The 20,890-nt window shown below is 40.7% G+C and overlaps 1 protein-coding gene across 5 annotated transcripts in view; it reads right to left on the bottom strand.

Moving 5' to 3' along the window:
* cep350 (centrosomal protein 350) overlaps positions 1–20,890 on the bottom strand; it is a 240,756-nt gene that overhangs the window by 147,251 nt on the left and 72,615 nt on the right. For all 5 annotated transcript variants that reach the window (XM_072274363.1, XM_072274365.1, XM_072274366.1 and 2 more), the window contains exons 9-11: positions 17,504–17,644; positions 12,399–13,024; positions 4,850–4,971 (exon numbers count right to left, since the gene is read on the bottom strand). In XM_072274363.1, the coding sequence (XP_072130464.1) occupies positions 4,850–4,971; positions 12,399–13,024; positions 17,504–17,644 (889 nt within the window). The remainder of the gene's footprint in view (positions 1–4,849; positions 4,972–12,398; positions 13,025–17,503; positions 17,645–20,890) is intronic.

The following is a 20,890-nucleotide window of genomic DNA, read 5'->3' as shown; positions in this document are numbered from 1 at the left end:
CATTCTTTATTCTCCAGCTGATGCAATTTTAGCCTGTCTTTTCCTTACAAGTCATCCACCCATTTTAGGTACTGATCTTGTAAACCTTCTTGGAACTGTTTCCAATAAATGGACGTCCTCCCTTGCTACAGACTTCACTATAAATGTGGTCTCATCAATGTCCCACATAACAAATAATAAATGTAGCAAATCAACCGCTAATCCATCAACTGGATCGGTGAAGTATAGCTCAGGATAAAATGTGGCACTGCTAGGATGGACATAATAGTTTTGGCTATATAGAACAACTGCCCTAAACAACAATCCTAAAACCCTCCACTAGGTCCATCCTACAGGGATGTCTCCTAACTTTAACCACAAATCACTTCTTCTACCAATCTACCAGTGATCCTGCCCATTTATTAATTTTGTAAAGCAAAGACCTTTACTCTTAGCTATCACCAACATCTTACACGTGCATGCTACTTGTGCCAGCTTCCTTCATGCGAAACACAGCCTGCACTTCTCCAGTATTCCTTTTTCCTGGAATGCAATGCTACATTGAGCTGTGAAGATAAATGGATTACATTTGCCAACTCTGATCAATCTCTCACACCTGGGTAGCAGATGCCATGTTCCAACCTGAACTTTTGCCACTGCACAGCTACAAACTAAAGCTCACTTCTTTGCAACTCCATGAAATTATTTGGCCTTATCACAAACTACTGATTTCGAACCAAGCAAGGATCAGGATGTTGGTTAAACAAGCCAATTTTGCTGTGCAGAGTCCTACACTTAATTCAATAGCTTGCATCATTCTTAACACACCATTCTAACGTTCTTTCATATAACAGCTTAATTTCATACATGGTCATACTACCAAAATGTTCTTATGGGTTGTGCACCAACTCAGCCCTAAATAATTTCTGTGGGAGAGTCTCCTTTCGGCAGCCCATGGAGTAAGACGTGCGTTGGCGCTACTCTTTCCTGGCAGATGGAGTTCAACCCTGATAAGTATGAGGTGGTTCATTTTGGTAGGTCAAATATGATGGCAGAATATACAGCAGCATGCAAAAGTTTGGGCACCCTGGCCAAAATTTCTGTTACTGTGAATAGTTAAGTGAGTAGAAGATGAACTGATCTCCAAAAGTCATAAAGTTAAAGATGAAACATTCTTCTCAACATTTTAAGCAAGATTAGTGTATTATTTTTGTTTTGTACAATGTTAGAGTGAAAAAAAGGAAGGAGCACCACGCAAAAGTTTGGGCACCCCCAAGAGATTTGAGCTCTCAGATAACTTTTACCAAGGTCTCAGAACTTAATTAGCTTGTTAGGGCTATGGCTTGTTTACAGTCATTGCTAGGAAAGGCCAGGTGATCCAAATTTCAAAGCTTTATAAATACTCTGACTTCTCAAACCGTGTCCCAACAATCAGCAGCCATGGGCTCCTCTAAGCAGCTGCCTTGCACTCTGAAAATTAAAATAAATGATGCCCACAAAGCAGGAGGAGGCTATAAGAAGATAGCAAAGAGTTTTCAGGTAGCCATTGCATCAGTTCATAATGTAATTAAGAAATGGCACTTAACAGGAACAGTGGAGGTCAAGTTGAGGTCTGGAAGACCAAGAAAACTTTCCGAGAAAGCTGCTCGTAGGATTGCTAGAAAGGCAAATCAAAACCCCCATTTGACTGCAAAAGACCTTTAGGAAGATTTAGCAGACTCTGGAGTGGTGGTGCACTATTCTACTGTGCAGCGACACTTGCACAAATATGACCTTCATGGAAGAGTCACCAGAAGAAAACCTTTCCTGCATCCTCACCATAAAATTCAGCGTCAGAAGTTTGCAAAGGAACATCTAAATAAGCCTGATGCATTTTGGAAACAAGTCCTGTGGACTGATGAAGTTAAAATAGAAGTTTTTGGCCGCAATGAGCAAAGGTATGTTTGGAGAAAAAAGGGTGCAGAATTTCATGAAAAGAACACCTCTCCAACTGTTAAGTATGGGGGTGGATCGATCACGATTTGGGCTTGTGTTGCAGCCAGTGGCACGGGGAACATCTGACTGGTAGAGGGAAGAATGAATTCAATTAAATACCAACAAATTCTGGAAGCAAACATCACACCGTCTGTAAAAAAAAAGCAGAAGATGAAAGAGGATGGCTTCTACAATAGGATAATGATCCTAAACACACTCAAAATCCACAATGGACTACCTCAAGAGGGGCAAGCTGAAGGTTTTGTCATGGCCCTCACAGTCCCCTGACCTAAACATTATCAAAAATCTGTGGATAGACCTCAAAAGAGCAGTGCATGCAAGACAGTCCAAGAATCTCACAGAACTAGAAGCCTTTTGCAAGGAAGAATGGGCAAAAATCCCCCAAACAAGAATTGAAAGACTATTAGCTGGCTACAGAAACTGTTTACAAGCTGTGATACTTGCCAAAGGGGATATTACTCAGTACTGACCATGCAGGGTCCCATGCAAACTTTTGCTTCGGGCCCTTTTCCTTTTTTGTTATTTTGAAACTGCAAAAGATGGAAATTAAAAAGTAATCTTGCTTAAAATATTAAAGAAATGTGTTATTTTTAAACTTCATGCTTTTGGAAATTAGGTCATCTCTTACTCGCTTAGCTATTCACAGTATCAGAAATTTTGATCGGGATGCCCAAACCTTAGCATACCACTGTAGTATTAACGGCAAGACTCTTGGCAGTGTGGAGGATCAGAGGGATCTTGAGGTCTGAGCCCATAGGATACTCAAAGCTGCTTGCACAGTTTGACCCTGTGGTTAAGAAGGCATATGGTGCATTGGCTTTCATCAACCGCGGGATTGAGTTTAAGAGCCAGGGAACACTAATGCCCCTCATCCCCCTCATACCCCATCCGTTATTTATTTATATACACACATTCTTTCTCTCTCTCTCTCTCTCCTTTTTCTCCCTCTGTCCCTCTCACTATACCCCTTGCCCATCCTCTGGGCCCCCCCCCCACTTTTCCTTCTCCCTGGGCCTCCTGTCCCATGATCCTCTCATATCCCTTTTGCCAATCACCTGTCCAGCTCTTGGCTCCACCCCTCCCCCTCCTGTCTTCTCCTATCATTTTGGATCTCCCCCTCCCCCCCCACTTTCAAATCTCTTACTAGTTCTTCCTTCAGTTAGTCCTGACGAAGGGTCTCGACCCGAAACGTCGACTGTACCTCTTCGTAGAGATGCTGCCTGGCCTGCTGCGTTCACCAGCAACTTTGAAGTGTGTTGTTTTGAATTTCCAGCATCTGCAGAATTCCTCGTGTATACCTAATTAATTAGCTTGTTTATTTCAGCTTTTTTTCTTAAAGACGTGCTGGGTATGTCCTGGCCGCCGCTGCACCACTGCATTCTTCGCGGATCGGTATCGGTCGGCGGCCTGGAGGTTGGGGTCTACTGCACCATCCCAACCTCCGACGACTCAGCCTAACACACCATCATCAGTGTACTCGGTGAAGTCTTCCCAATTCCGGTAAATGATACTACACTGTACATACATTATTTCTACTTTATATGGGCTATGTACTTTTATGCGTTATTTGGTATGATTTGGCAGCTTCATAGCTTAAAGGTTACTGGAGAGAGTGTTTCTGCCGAGAGTGCTTGCGTGAGATTTTCGCTACAGAGAACAGTGCGGCAATGATTGTAGAGAAGTATTTCTACTTTATATAGGCTGTGTATTTAGCATATCATTCCTGCTTTTACTATATGTTACTGTTATTTTAGGTTTATGTGTTATTTACCATGATTTGATAGGTTATTTTTGGGTCTGCAAACGCTCACAAATTTTTCCCCTATAAATAAATGGTAATTTGCTTCTTCGCTTTACGACATTCTGGCTTACGAACCGTTTCGTAGGAACTCTCTACCTTCGGATGGCAGGGGAAACCTGTATACACAATCCAGCCTGATATTCCACTATCAAACACTGGAGGGCAGCACCAATGGGAGAGAGCAGCCCCCAGTCGAGCACAAATGCTGTGCTACACCGCCTCCGGTGTCTCCTCTCCTGGACTGCTACAGCAGGCAAGTCCAGGGCTTTGCTACAACCATGGCCACACAGCTCCCACGCCACCTACCAAACAGGCCTGCAACATCTCACATTATCAATGTCCAACAGGGTCTTGTAAGGGAAACGCCCAAGGCAATCACCCACGGTTACATTACACACCAACTCTGATGCCTTTCTGTAGCAAGCAGCAACATGGTCTACACTCAGTCCAGCACCTCCGCCAATGAGCAGCTCACTGATGGGGGTAGACCTGCAGTTCTTTGAGTCCAGCGTAGTCTTGCAATGGAAAAAAATAAGTTAACAATGCCCCCGAGAGACCGCACTGTCTATATACCACCATCTTATTGGAACTCAAGACATTATGCCAGTGGCAGAGAACAGGCACACAAATTAATGGGAAAGAGGCATTTGTTTAGCATTATTGATTTGTAGATTAAAGGGGCTAAAAATTTAAAGAATCGAAAATATTTGGAGAACATTTGAACATCAAGGGTATGAGTGGCGAATATTGAATAAAAGTTCCTCATCTTAATTCTTCCTTCCATGAATGGTTATGGACAATATAACTGTGGATGAATAGATTAAATCTGATTAAAGGAAGTACTGTTTGAAATTTACTTATTTATTTACAAATGTGAAAACTTATCAGTTATTTTTCCGGAAGGGCCGGAATCTGAGGTGAAGATCCAGCGACTCTTCCATCACCATGACAACAGTAGATGCCACGCTTTTTAGTAGGCGAGTTCTCTCTGGATCTATTTCTGGCTCTTGGACTACTGGACCAATCAGATGAGGAGGTTGTTTGAAATTTGCTCACAGGCAAACTGAGTCTTACCTGCCTGGAGGCTGATGAGATTCGGACAGAGACATGTCACTGCTCGATGAGGCACTAAGAGGGCGATCCTGCCCCTTGTTCTCTTTGTCAGATTCTCCAGAAGGCTGATAGATGACTTTTGGCTGAAAAAAAAAAGTGAACAGAAAACTATTACAGAGACCCAATAATATTGGGGAGGAAAATCATATGTTAATAGCATGCGACTTAATATGTTGCAAAGAAAATTTCACACTCAACCTACTTGGCCATCCATCACCAAATTTTGTTGGTTCACATCAAAAGGGCCTTGTGAATGATCTGTGAATGTGATTTAGTAGAACTGAGATTGCCCAAACTGCTAACTCAGACACTATCCTTCAAGATCTACCCACCCATTTTAAATTAGAACATTAAAATGCTCCATACCGATCCTAAACCCTGATCTTTAGTTTATTTAGAGCTTTAAATTAATTTGGTGACACATCTCCTGCTCACAATGAAAACTGTAAACTTACACCAAGTGTTTCCTCTTCCCCACAAAGTTCTTGTATGTATAGTTTGCATCCTAAATCTTAGAAGGAAGGAGCGTCAGAGCCAGGGTGGTGCAGCATCCTGGCTGGAGCTGGGCACCTCCTCCTTCTCAGTGTTCACTCGGCAGTCGAGTTTTTGACTCTTCTCTTGCGTGATTGTAATACCATTGTGTTTGCTATCATGTGTGTGTTCTGTGCTGTGTGAGACTGTTGGTACTGTATTTTGCACCTTGACCACAGAGTAACATTGTTTGATTTGGCTGTATTCATGAGTATTCATGTACAGTGGTACTAGAAAGTTTGTAAACCCTGTAGAATTTTAACTATTTCCACATAAATATGACTGTGTTGCCCTTAAGGCATTTATTTGACTTTGTTGGGTCTACGCTTTAAATGATTTGTTTCTAACTATTTTCTAGTTAAAGTTAAACGTTGCTAGTTATGTTACAGTATAACAAAGGTAAATTCATTGTCTATGGTATATCGTGGCATGTGATGACATCACCTATGGTTTCGCCGCGTCTTATGTGTAACTTCCGGTTCGGGAAGGTGTAAAGGTGGATGCTATGCATGCAGCATGATCGTGAAGAGCTCCGTGTCTACCCAAAAAGAAACATTATAGAAGCAACGCTGTAAGTTCCTATATAAGTATTTGAAGTAAAAATATTAACACGGTTTCTGTTAAGGAAGCAGCGGTTTGGGTGGCAAGCGTGTCATCTTTTCAATTTCAAACGCGAGGTGGGCTTGGGCCCGGCGCTGGTGTGACAGGACCCTCCTCGTCCGCTACTTGAGGCGGCTGGAGGCACTCGCTAAAAGAAGAGCGCATACGTGGTCTCCAGAATGAAACAGACGCTGTATATGTTTGTATTTTTTTTAGCAACAGTTTTCACCATACGATGTTAATGTGGAAGAGTGAACCTTACTCCTGAAGTAAGGTTAACCTTACTACCACTCTGTCTTCATTGGCTCAGGTTTAACTTGGTGTTTAGTCAGAGTTTCAAAACACTGCATGAGAACACTACAATGACCTAAAATGTGATCAGATCTTCACACAAGCCCTAAATCTAGATAAGGAGAACCCAATTAAATAAATAAAAAAAAACATTATACCTGCTAATTTATTGGAAAAAAATCCAATATTACATGTATTTATTGGAAAAAGTATGTTAACCTCTGGAGTAATGCCTTCTACACAAGTGATTTGGAGACGGGTTTTCTAATCAATGAGATAAGATTGAAGGTGTGGGTTGAAAAGGTGCCCTGCTCTATATAAAAAAGTCAGGTCATTGACAGAGCCTGCTCTTCTCAAGAAAGACCTGTTTATGTGCACCATGCCTCAATCAAAACAGTTTAGAAGAACTGAAGAAATGCATCGAACTGGAAAAGGCTACAAAAGCATTTCTACAGACTTGAGTGTTCATCAGTTGACACTAAGAGAAATTGTCCAGAAAATGGAGGAAACTCAGTACTGTTGCTACACCAACAGCACAACGTGCAATGCTGATGGAGGTGAAAAAGAACCCAAGGGTGACAGCAAAAGACCTGCAGCCTTCTCTAAAACTTGCTAAAGTCTCTGTTCAAGTGTCCACTATAAGAAAAGCACTGAACAAGAATGGTGTTCATGGAAGGACATCACAGAAGAAACCACTGCTCCCCAAACAAAAAAAAACATTGCTGCACATCAAGCTTGCAAAAGAACACCTGGGATGTTCTACAACACTTCTGGGACAATGTTCTGTGGACAGATGAGACAAAAGTTGAATTTTGCTTTTTATTTTTAGCAGAAATGCACATTGCTATATTTGGAGGGAAAAAGAGCACTGCACACCAACAACAAAATTTATCCCAACTGTGAAGCATGGTGGAAGGAGTATCATAGTTTGAGGCTGTTTTTGCTGCCTCTGAGCCTGGTCAGCTTGCAATTGTTGAGAGAACAATGAATTCAAAATTGTATCAAGACATTTTACAGGACAAGACAAAGTAGCAGTCCACCACCTGAAGCTTAATAGAAGACTATTTGAAAGACAAGAGAAAATCAACAAGAAAATGGTTTAAAAAGAAGAAAATTCCTGTTTTGGAATGGCTGAGTCAAAGTCCTGACCTTAATCCATAGAAATGTTGTGGAAGGACTTGAAGCAAGCAGTTCATGCAAGGAAGCCCACCATCCATCCCAGAGTTGAAGCAGTTTTGTACAAAGGAATGGCCTAAAATGCCTCCAAGTTGATGTGCAGGACTGAGCAACAGTTGCTGGAAACGTTTGGTTTAAGTTATTGTTATACAATGGGGTCACACTGAAAGCAAAGGTTCACATACTTTTTCCAACAAATAAAGGTAATATTGCATCATTTTTGTCAATAAATAAATGAACAAGTATAATGTTTTTCGTGTTATCTATTTAATTGGGCTCTCTTTATCTAGTTTTAGGACCTGCGTGAAGAACTGATCACATTTTAGGTCAGATTTATGCAGAATTAGAGAAAATTCTACCGTGTTCACAAACTTTCTAGCACCACTGTATGGTTGAATGACAATTAAACTTGAATTGAATTGAAAACACATTCAAGGCTTTTTTCTAATGCTATTAAGAGATAACTGAACACTGTGTGTATTCTTTGATCTATTTGTACCCAAGCTCAGTAATTCCCTCTACCATGTCTTGTAAAATTCCCCAAATTTTAATAATTTCTCTAAAATTTAGTAATGCATCCTAATATTTCCTCTGGTTCATTATTAATTATTGTCTGACAATACTTTTGTGGATAATTTGGCTACATTAAAAGGTGTTAACAAATCCAAGTTGTTATTACATAACTTCAAGATGGGCAACTACATTGCTGGTTAAATAATATCTCACACCACGAAACAATAAAAAATTTATATATATATTACCTGTACTTAAAAATGGAAAAGCAATTCTGAGTACCTTATACACAGAGACAAGAGCATTTATAATGGAGAATAAGCAAATGATAAACACATTAAATTATTACCTTACAGTCATTATGGAAAATACACATAAACCTGATATATTAGAGAATCAAGAACCTAGTGAAAATGTGAAACTAAAGGAATTAAGTCAGTCAGAAATTAGTATCAATGAAGCTAGTGAATGTGAAACTAATGAATCTCAAGGGCCTGATGATTTACATCCCCGAGTTTTGAAAAGATAGCTCCTATTAAAACCTTTCAAAGTTCTGCAGATTCTAGAATTATTCCAAATGACTGTGGGGAGCAAATGTGACCACATTATTTAAGGGAGGAAAGGGAGGGAGGAATAAAAATTCAGGAACATTGACCTGTTAACCTAATGTCAGTGATAGGAAAATGACGGAAGCTTTAATAAAGGATGGAATTTCAGAATACCATGCAAACAATAATTGTATTGAGAAGAATCCACATGAAAGAAAACAATCCACTAGATTTCAGAATCAGGTTTGTTATCACCGGCAAGTGATGTGAAATTTGTTAACTTAACAGCAGCAGTTCAATGCAATACACAATCTAGCAGAGAGAGAAAAAATAATAAATAAAATAAAACATAATAAACAAGTAAATCAATTACATATATTGAATAGATTTTTTTTAAAATGTGCAAAAACAGAAATACTGTATATTAAAAAAAAGTGAGGTAGTGTCCAAAGAGGAATCGGATGGCAGAGGAGAAGAAGCTGTTCCTGAATCACTGAGTGTGTCTCTTCAGGCTTCTGTACCTCCTACCGGACGGTAACTTTGAGAAAAGGGCATGCCCTGGGTGCTAGAGGTCCTTAATAATGGACGCTGCCTTTGTCCTGGATATTTTGTAGGCTACTGCTCAAGATAGAGCTGACTAGATTTACAACCTTCTGCAGCTTCTTACAGTCCTGTGCAGTAGCCCCTCCATACCAGACAGTGATTCAGCCTGTCAGAATGTTTTCCACGGTACAACTATAGAAGTTTTTGAGTGTATTTGTTGACATGCCAAATCTCTTCAAGCTCCTAATAAAGTATAGCCGCTGTCTTGCCTTCTTTATAACTATATCAATAGGTTGGGATCAGGTTAGATCCTCAGAGATCTTGACACCCTGGAAATTGAAGCTGCTCACTGTCTCCACTTCTGATTCCCCCTATGAGAACTGGCATGTGTTCCTTTGTCTTACCCTTCCTTTAGTCCACAATCAGCTCTTTCGTCTTACTGACGTTGAGTGCCAGGTTGTTGCTGCGGCACCACTCCACTAGTTGGCATATCTCACTCCTGGACACCCTCTCGTCACCACCTGAGATTCTACCAACAACGGTTGTATCATCAGTAAATTTGTAGATGGTATTTGAGCTATGCCTAGCCACACAGTCAGGTGTATACAGAGAGTAGAGCAGTGGGCTAAGCACACACTCCTGAAGTGCACCAGTGTTGATCGTCAGCGAGATCACCAATCCACACAGACTGTGGTCTTCCTGTTAGGAAGTCGAGGATCCAACTGTAGAGGGAGGTAGAGGCCCAGGATCTGCAATTCTCAATCAGGATTGTGGGAATGACGGTATTAAATGCCGAGCTATAGTTGATGAACCGCATCCTGATGTAGGTGTTTTGTGTCGTCCAGGTGGTCTAAAGCCGTGTGAAGAGCCATTGAGATTGTGTCTGCCATTGACCTATTGTGGCGATAGGCAAATTGCAATGGGTCCAGGTCCTTGCTGAGGCAGGAGTTCAGTCTAGTCATAACCAACCTCTCAAAGCATTTCATCACTGTCGATGTGAGTGCTACCGGGCAACAGTCCACATTATTCTTCTTTGGATTGGTATAATTGTTGCCTTTTTGAAGCAAGTGGGAACTCCTGCCCATAGCAGTGAGAGGTTGAAAATTTCTTTACAGATATTAATCTGGAACAGATAAGGGAACCAGGCAGTGGTCCATGTAGACTATTTTGGAAGGCAGCTAATAAGGCCCTGATTGGCCAACAAGTTAGAACACGTGAGATTCTAGGTAATGTAGAACATGATCTCAGAATTGGTTATCACTATGAAAACAAACAGTAAGAATATGTGATGAACAGAAGATTCTGTAGATGCTGGAAAACTTGAGCAACACACACAAAATTCTGGAGGAAATCAGCTCGTCAGGCAGCATCTATGGAGGAGAATAAGCAGTCGACGTCTTAGGCAGAGATCCTTCACCAGGACTTGCAGTAAGAATATATGGATTGTTCTCACATTGGCAGGCTGTGACTCGTGGGATACTGTAGGGGTCAGTGCCAGAGTACCAACTTTTAATAAATCTATGTCAACGACTTTGCTGGAAGAACAAATGTAATATTTCTAAGTCTGCTGAGCATACCAAATAAGATGGAATTGCAGGCATGGAGAACAGAACAGAGGGTTCAGGTAGACTTAAATACAGTGAGTGCGTGGGCCAGAATATGGTAGATAGTATATGTAGAAAAAGTCTCATCCATTCAATGCACGTAATAGAAAAGCAGAGTATCTGTTGAATGGTAAAAGTCTGTACTATTTTATTATTCAAAAGAGATCCAGGTGTGCTTGTAATAGCTGCTGAAAGCCAATATGTGGGTGCAGCAAGCAATAGAGGCAAAATTGTATGTTAAATTTTACATGAATATTTGAATAGAAGATTAAGAAAATTTTATTTTGACTTCACAGAACCTAGGAGTTTGGAGTATGCAGTTTTCATCTCCTTGCCCAAGGATAGACATGCTATCAAGGACTCTTCGTCTCATGGGTGGCACGGTAACGCAGTGTTTAGCACAACACGTTACGGTACCAGTGACCAGCGAGTTCAATTCCTGCTACTGTTTGTACTTTTCCCTGTGACTGTGTGGGTTTCCTCTGGGTGCTTCAGTTTCCTCTCACAGTACAAAGATGTACCAGCTGGTAGCTTAATAGGTCACAGTAAATTATACATGATTAGGCTAGGTTTAACATCAGCGGATTATTGAGTGGTGCAACTCAAAGAGCTGGCATGGCCTATTCTGCAAAGTATCTCAATAAATGTTCTTGATATTTATTGATTATTTATGTATTAATTATTTCTTTTTCTCTTTTTTGGTATTTGCACAGTTTGTTGCCTTTTGCATACTGGTCGCCTGCCTTGTCGGTGAGGTTTTTCATTGATTCTATTATGACCATTAGATTTATTGAGTATGCCTGCAAGAAAATGAATCTCAAGTTTGTAAATGGTGACATGAATGTAGTTTGATAATAAAATTACTTCGAACTTTGAGCAAGGGAATTCAGCAAAGATCCACCAGATTGGTTCAAAGGAGAGTGGGATTGCTGCATCATGAGAGTTTGTGTTGTACTTTCTGGAGTTCCGAAGAATGAGATGAACTCAAAAAAGTATAAGATTGTTAAAACAGATTGACAAACTAGAAGCAGGGAAAGATGGCCCCCAGCTGAGGAATCTAGTATTAGGGATACAGTTCTGGAATAAGGTAAAGGCGTTTAGGATAGAGGTAAGGAGCAATTTCTTCATTTAAGAAGATTTGAAATTCTCTACCTGGAGGGCTATGGAGGCTCAGTCATTTATTTAGAAATACAGTGAGGAATGAGGCCTTCTAGCCCAATGAACTGCAGCAACTGGCAACCCAACTATTTAATCATGGGACAACTTATAATGACCAATTAACCAGCTAACCAGTATATCTTTGGACTGTGGGAGGAAATCCACAGGGAGAATGTACAAACTTCTTACAAATGGAATTGGAATTGAACTCATGGTGATCATTCAAAACAGGATTAATTTCTGTTTAAACATAATTCAGTATGTGTTAAAAGAGTGACACCAAAGTCGATCATTCATGATCTCAAAGGCCTACTCTGGCTCCTTTTTCTTATGCCTTTACTAAATTTACATGTAATCCATTTGATAGGCTCTGGCAGTGCAGACTCAAACACTTGGTTACATTAGCTTGCATGAAGAGTTTGACAGCTTACAAGCTTAGGTCTCTTTCCATGGCCATTTACAATCTCTTCTACTCTTCACTATCAGTGAGAGAGAATTTTACTTACAGTAATAGGAAACAGCACATAACTGTATAAAAAAAGTTACCTGTTTCTCCTCTGATACTGATTGGTTGGGAGGCAGCTCATTAAACTTCGCTAACTCAGTTACACATTTTGAGAAAGTCTCCTGTAAATATTTTTGGCACATGGGTTCTGGCTTAGGCTTTGAGAAGGCTTCTTTCTGTTTCCTGTAGAGTTCTTGCAACCGCTTGTTCTTCTGTTCCATTGCTTCCTTCTGAGCCTTCTTCTCTTCTGTCTGCCTTTTCTTCCTCTCTACTTGTTGCCTGACAATATACTGCCTGACCTCCTCTGCATCATAATGCCTCAAACGCTTCAGCTGCATTTCAGTGCTCAGGTTGGACTTCTCCTGCTTTCTCTTAATTGGGCTCACACTTCTGGAGAAGGCACGGCCTCCTGTAGTCTGTTTGCCACCTTCAAAATTTGTCTTTTCTTCTGCACTTTTCCGAGTTTCCTCAAGCTGAAGGTCATCAAGGATCTCTCTTACTTCAGCTGGTAGCACATGTGTATTCAGCACTTCCAGTTTATTTTGCTCTTCTTCCTTCCTCCAGTCATCCCCCAAAGGCTGCTTTGCTGTGTGGGACTCGGAGCTTCCGGGCCTCGACTTTTTGAAAACTTCAAGTCTAGGGTCAGGGTCTGTTCTTCTGACATTTTCTGTAGATAGGGCAAAAAATACAAGAACAAACAAGATGGGGAGGAGATAACGAAGTTTAGGAACAAAAGATAGAGCTTTACAAATTATACAATTTAATCCCAAACTCTGTTTATTAAATTACATATGTTTATACTTTTATAAGATACTGTTGTATTATATTGGGCTAGACCCAAGTACAGGAACAGAATAAAGGATACAACATAACCACTATTACATAAGGACTTCTGCTTATAAATGAAAACTGCCATTCAAATCATATAATTCAGCTCTTTAGTAAATTAAGTTCAAGAGCAACGACTTGGAAGAGATGCAAGTGAAATATTTGAAAGGAATTTCTTTTGTAGCATAACAAATAATAGAATATCACAAAAATTTTTTTGAGTAATTCAGCAGAATCAAGTCCAACTCTGCAGTACCTAGTTGATTTCAAAATTCATCCAAGTCATTATATCACTTCTTAATTGATCTTAACCCATTTCAAGATATTTTAACTATCATAGTCAAAGACAGAACCACCGGACATCACGGCAGCGTAGCAGTTCGAACAATGCTACTACAGCTCAGGGCACTGGAGTTTGGAGTTCAATTTCAATGTGCTGGAGCTTTCGGAAAGCATCAAGTTGTCTAAGTCACCAGGACTGGAGGAGATGTACCCAGGTTACTGTGGGAGGCAAGGAAGGAGATTGCTGAGCCTTTGGCAATAATCTTTGCATCATCAATGGGGACAGGAAAGGTTCCAGAGGATCGGAGGGTTGCGGATGTTGTTCGTTTATTCAAGAAAGGGAGTAGAGGTAGCCCAGGAAATTATAGACCAGTTGAGTTTTACTTCAGTGGTTGGTAAGTTGATGGAGAGGATCCTGAGAGGCAGGATTTATGAACATTTGGAGAGTCATAATATGATTAGGAATAGTCAACATGGCTTTGTGAAAGGCAGGTCATGCATTACGAGCCTGATTGAATTTTTTGAGGATGTGACTAAACACATTGATGAAGGTAGAGCAGTTGATGTAGTGTATATGGATTTCAGCAAGGCACTTCATAAGGTTCCCTATGCCAGGCTTATTGAGAAAGTAAGGAGGCATGGGATCCAAGGGGACATTGCTTTGTAGATCCAGAACTAGCTTGCCCACAGAAGGCAAAGAGTGGCATATTCTGCATGGAGGTCGGTCACCAGTGGTGTGCCCCAGGGATCTGTTCTGGGACCCCTACTTTTCGTGATTTTTATAAATGACCTGGATGAAGAAGAGGAGGGATGGGTTAGTAAATTTGCTGATGACACAAAGGTTGGGGGTGTTGTGGATAGTGTGGAGGGCTGTCAGAGGTTACAGCGGGACATTGATAGGATGAAAAACTGGGCTGAGAAGTGGCAGATGGAGTTCAACCCAGATAAGTGTGAGGTGGTTCATTTTGGTAGGTCAAATATGATGGCAGAATATAGTATTAATGGTAAGACTCTTGACAGTGTGGAGGATCGGAGGGATCTTGGGGTCCAAGTCCATAGGACACTAAAAGCTGCTGCGCAGGTTGATTCTGTGGTTAAGAAAGCATACGGTGCATTGGATTTCATCAATTGAGTTTATGAGCTGAGAGGTAATGTTGCAGTTATATAGGACACTGGTCAGACCCCACTTGGAGTACTCAGTTCTGGTCGCCTACTATAGGAAGGTTGTGGAAACCATACAAAGGGTGCAGAGGAGATTTACATGGATGTTGCCTGGATTGGGGAGCATGCCTTATGAGAATAGGTTGAGTGAATTAGGCCTTTTTTCCTGGAGCAACGGAGAATGAGAGGTGACCTGACAGAGGTGTATAAGATGATGAGAGGCATTGATCGTGCGGAGAGTCAGGGGCTTTTTCCCACGGCTGAAATGGCTAGCACGAGAGGGTACAGTTTTAAGGTGCTTGGAAGTAGGTACAGAGGACACTTACCATTTATATTTTATTCTGTCTTCAGAGGTCAGGAGTAATTTTTTTTTAATGCAGAGAGTGGTGAATGCGTGAAATGGACTGCTGGCAACAGTGGTGGAGTCTGATACAATGCGGTCTTTTAAGAGACTCCTGGACAGGTACATGAAGCTCAGAAAAATAGAGGGCTATGGGTAACCCTAGGTAATTTCTAAGGCAAAGACATGTTTGGCACAGTTTGTGGGTCAAAGGGCCTGTATTGTGCTGTAGGTTTTCTATGTTTCTATATTTATCTGTAAGTATTCTATATGTCCTCCTAGTGAAATACATGGGTTTTCTCCGGGTGCTCCAGTTTCCTCACACAGTCTAAAGACATACTGTTAGTAGGTTAACTGGTCATTGTAAATAGTCTTGTGATTAGGCAAGGGTTAAATCAGAGTTGCTGGGCAGTGCTGCTCAAAGGACCAGAAGGACCTATTCCGCATTGTACCTTAATAAATTAATGAACGCATAAATAAATAAAAGGAACTATTTGCTTTCCATAGTGTGACTGCAATCTTACTGAGACACACTGCAGCTGTTGAGGTCAAAATGTGCAAAATTTTGAACTACTGGCTTTAGCAAGGAGGGCGAGAAGTGACCTTGTATATTTTTTCTTCTTTCTTTAAAAAGAAAATGAATGGGTTGAAAGATATGGAACCTAGGGCTTCCATGCAATATTAAGGTCGGGAACATTTCCATATTCCCTGGTGATTATCTGCCAGAAGTCTGTTCAGCTGCGCTCCTATCAAACCACACATCAATTGTTATGGATATGCTCAGTATGGAGTACTGAGATGCAGAGTATATGGCAGATACAACATTTAGTGACACTGTCACAGTGCAGGTACAAAAAGATAGTTGATCATGATCAATGGCAGGCAGGAAGTGTCCTTGCTGCCTGACCACTACTTTGTGGTCATCTGGTGACTATTCCCTTCTCCATAGGTATTTATTTGGATTCTATGGGTAGGGAGTGGTAGAGGAAAGGGGTTCTTAGAGTAAAATGGCAGCAACAAAGTTTATGCTGCCACAGTTTCTCTGATGCAATATGGGGAAGAAAAGGTTAAGGCAAACACAAGTGATCAGAGATCTGTTTTTAGCTACTCAGTCTATTCCACTCACTAACAAGAGTCCAAAAAGGTTTGTTGTCCCACCCCCCACCCCAGTGCCAGGGACATCTCTGAATAGTTACAGATGATGCTGAGGGAGAAAAGTAACCAGAAGTTGTAGTACATATTGGTACTAACAACCTTGATAGAAAGATGCACGAGGTCCTAAGGTGCTGGTAGGTTCAACTGCATTTACTTTAATGCAAGGAGCATCAAGTCAGATGAGCTGAGAAGTGAGAGATTAGAGAGATCATCAGAGCAATAAGTAGAGAAGATATCATGGGGGGATCACTTGATGGGTATAACTTGGTACAAAATCAGTAAATGGTGAAACATTCAGCAACAAGACAGCATGCATGTAAAGCATAACTTAGTCAACATTTCAGTAACCCTACTTCAGAATTTAACCAAAATCGATAAAATCTCATTTCAACTGTCCACCATGAATGCCATCCTTACCTGTTGGGTAGGTAGATCCAACACTTCTATTTCTATTTCAGATTTACAATATCTGCATTTTTTGTTCATCCCAAAACTTAATTTTTAATAACACGTTTCTATGTGTCAACTCCCCACTCCTACCTCACCCATTTCCCTTCACTCTTTCCCTTATGAGAAACTACCTGTGTCTTAAAAATAATAAAAGGCTCATTTTCTATCATCCTTTTGAAGAAGCAAGTTCAGTGGGCAGAACAGGCAGGCAGGTTAGGGATTATGGGAGGGCTGACAGGCTCAATACCATTTACTTAATGCAAATAGCCTTGAATGCAAGTCATTTGAGAGAGCATGAATCAGTACTTAGGATTCCAATATTATTGCAATGGCAATGTTCATGAAGATAGGGAGGACTGGTAGTTTTGGGTACTGAAGTTTCAGATGTAAAAGAAAGTTTCACACTTGCACCATTTACCCAGTTTCATTTCCAAAGATAAGATCAAGTACATCTCTTATTATGATAGGACTACCTACGTTATTTCTCCAAAAATACTTTGGGCACTCTTAAGAAATTCCACCTCATCTAAGTCCTTTGCACTAAGGCAGTCAAAGTCAATATTGGTAGAGCTAAAATCACTTAGCACTACAACCCTAATGCATTTGCACCTTCCTCTTTCAGATATAGCATTAAGGAGTATGAATGGAAGGAGGATGTGGAATTGGGCAAAAAAAAATTCATTCATAGAGTATGTTGTTTTCCCCACAGTTAGTGTACATTTCTCATTTTACCAAAGTTACTTTAATGAGTCTCATACTTCAAACTAAACCCAACCCAAGGTCAACTGCACCCAATGCAGATTAACAGATGATTAATAAGGTCAGTCACAGTACTAATGGATGCCATTTCATTAATAGGCATTGGTCAACATAATCCAAATCCAAAACACTGGCTAAGAAAGTCAAATTTGAGTACAGTTAGCTACTCACTTGATGTGGCATTCCTCTCTCTCCTGGTTTTCAAGCTAGTGTCCACCTTACTTTCAGTTACCATCTTTGGTGCAGGTCCCAGAACCATTTTTACCAGTTTCTGGCCTTCACGCCAGGAAGCCGTGCTGATAACATGGGCATCTGGAATCAATACACAGCATCAATAAATATAAATACTCTATAAATTACTTAGCAGAAATTCATTCTGTACAGCTTAGACAAATTTTTAAAGCACATCCTCTTGGACGAAAGCACAATTAAACTCTCACTCCACAAATTTTAATGACAGCCAATATGGTTTCCCAGCAATAGAACTGTAATCATTATCATCATACCCAGCCATCTGTAAAGGTTGATGTTGGGCAGCTAAAAGCAACAATTAAATTATATTCAACAAAAGTGATGTAACAAAACACATTGATGAAGGTAGAGCAGTGAATGTAGTGTAATGGATTTCAGTAAGGCATTTGATAAGGTTCCCCATGCAAGGATACTTCAGAAAGTAAGGAGGCATGGGATCCAAGGAGACCTTGCTTTGTGCAACAGAAGGCAAAAGGTGGTTGTAGATGGTTCGTATTCTGCATGGTGGTCAGTGACCAGTGGTGTTTCACAGGGATCTGTTCTAGTATCCCTCCTCTTTGTGATTTTTATAAATGACCTGGATGAAGGAGTAGAAGGATGGGTTAGTAAGTCTGCTGATGACACAAAGGTTGGGGGTGTTATGGATAGTCTGGAGGGTTGGCGGGACATCGATAGGATGCAGAACTGGGCTGAGAAGTGGCAGGTGGACTTCAAACCAGATAAGTGTGAAGTGACACACATCCAAGTTGCTGGTGAACACAGCAGGCCAGGCAGCATCTCTAGGAAGAGGTGCAGTCGACGTTTCAGGCCGAGACCCTTCGTCAGGACTAACTGAAGGAAGTGGTTCAATTTGGTAGGTCCAATTTGAAAACAAAATATAATATAAATGTTAAGTCTCTTGGTAGTGTGGAGGATCTGAGAGTTCCTGGGGTTCGTGTCGATAGGTCACTCAAAGCTGCTGCACAGGTTGACAGTGATGTTAGGAAGGCGTACAGTGTGTTGGCATTCATCAACCATGGGATTGAGTTCAAGAGTCATGAGGTAAAGTTACAACTATATAAGACCTTGGTCAGACCTCACTTGGAGTAGTGTGTACAGTTCTGGTCACCTCACTACAGGAAGAATGTGAATACTATACGTAGAGTGCAGAGGAGATTTACAGGCATGCTGCCTAGATTGGGGAGCATGCCCTATGAGAATAGGTTGAGTAAACTTGGGCTTTTCTCCTTGGAGCGAGAGGATGAGAGGTGACCTGATCGAGGTGTTATAAGATGATGAGGGGCATTAATAGCCAGATGTTTTTTCCCAGGGCTGAAGTGGCTAACACAAGGGGGCATAGTTTTAAGGCACTTAGAAATGGGGACCAAGGGAATGTTAGGGGTAAGTTTTTCCACACAGAGGGTGGTGGGTGCATGGAATGCACTGCCGGTAGCAGTGGTGGAAGCAGATACAATAGGTCTTTAAAGAGCCTCTTACATAGGTACATGAAGCTGAGAAAAATAGAGGACTATGCACTAGGGAAATTCTAGGCAGCTTCTCGAGCAGGTTACATGGTCGCCACAACATTGAGGGCTGAAGAGCCTTTAATGTGCTGTAAATTTCTATGTTCTAAAGGTAAATTAGTGACTCAGAATCAGGTTTAATATCACTGACATATGTTGTGAAATTTGATGTTTTGTGGTAGCAGTAAGATGCAAGACAAAAAATTGGAAGTCAATAAGTAAACAAACAAACAAATAAATAAAGATAAATAACGCTAAAGAGGAATAGTGAGGTACTAATCATGGACCCTTCAGAAATCTGTGACAGAGGGGAAGAAGTTATTCCTAAAACATTGAAGCTGGGTCTTCAAGTTCTTCTACCTCCTTCCTGATACTAGTAATAATACAGCATGCCCCAGACAGCAAGGGTTCTTAATGATGGATGTGCCATCTTCTGAAGATATCCTCAGTGGTGGAGAGGATTAAGCCCATGATGGAGCTGATTGAGTCATGTAGTCTATAACCTTTTGCAGCTTCTTACGATCTTGTGCATTGGAACACTCATACCATCTAGTGATGCAATCAGTCAAATGTACATTTGTAAAAAATTGCTGCTGTCTTTGTCTTATCCTCAAACTCCTAATGAAATATAGCCTACGGCATGCATCAATATATTAGGCCCAGGATAGATCTTCAGATGTTGACACCCAGGAACTTGAAGGTGCTCAATGTTTCCATCACTGATCTCTTGATGAGACCACAAGATTTAGGCACAGAGATAGGCTATTCAGCCCATCAGTCTGCTCTATATTTCCATCATGGCTGATTAATTATCCCCATCAACCCAATTCTCCTGCCTTCTCCTCACAGCTTTTGACAACCTTTATGATCAAGGAGCTATCAACTAGCTTTCCTTTTAAATATACCCAATGACTTGACCTCTATAGCCGCCTATGGAAATGAACTCCACAGATTTACCGCCCTCTGGCTAAATAAATTCCTCTTCATTTGTTCCAAAGGGACAAATCTCTATTCTGAGGCTGTGCCCTCTGGTCCTAGGCTCACCCATTATAAGAAGTATCTACACTATCTAGACCTGGATTTCAATGAGATTCCACCCCACCACCATAGACAGAGTATACTATTTAAACAATCACAGTCTCTGTTCAAGAAAGTATGTGAACCTCTGGTGTAATGCCTTACAAAAGCTATTTGGAGTCAGGAGTTCCAATCAATGAGATGAGATTGGAATCAGAATCTGGTTTATTATCACCGACATCAGATGTGAAATTTGTTAACTTAGCAGCAGCAGTTCAATGCAATACATAATCTAGCAAAGAGAGAAACAATAAATACAATAAAATAAAACATAATAAATAAACAAGTACATCAATTACATATATTGAATAGATTATTAAAAATGTGCAAAAACAGAAATACTGTATGTTATAGAGATACCCTGCCCTGTAAAATAAAACACACACACACACCCACCAAGTCAGGTTACTGACAATGCCTGCTCTTCTCAACTAAGATCTGCTTATGTGTTCCATTCCTCGATCAAAACAATTTTCAGAGGACAATGGAAGAATTGTAGAGATGCATGAAGCTGGAAAAGGCTACAAATGCATTTCAAAAGACCCGACTGTCCAGCAGTCCACAGTAAGATAAATTGTCTACAAATGGAAGAAATTCATTACTATTGCTATCTCTCCCTAGGAGTAGGCGTCTTGCAAAGATCACACCAAAAGCACAACATGTAATGCTGAAGGTGATGAAAAAAAACCCAAGGATAACAGCAAAAGACATGCAGAAATCTCTAGAA

Source organism: Mobula birostris, chromosome 12 (assembly GCF_030028105.1).
Source record: "Mobula birostris isolate sMobBir1 chromosome 12, sMobBir1.hap1, whole genome shotgun sequence".
Taxonomy (NCBI): domain Eukaryota; kingdom Metazoa; phylum Chordata; class Chondrichthyes; order Myliobatiformes; family Myliobatidae; genus Mobula; species Mobula birostris.
This window is presented reverse-complemented; position numbering and strand designations above follow the sequence as displayed.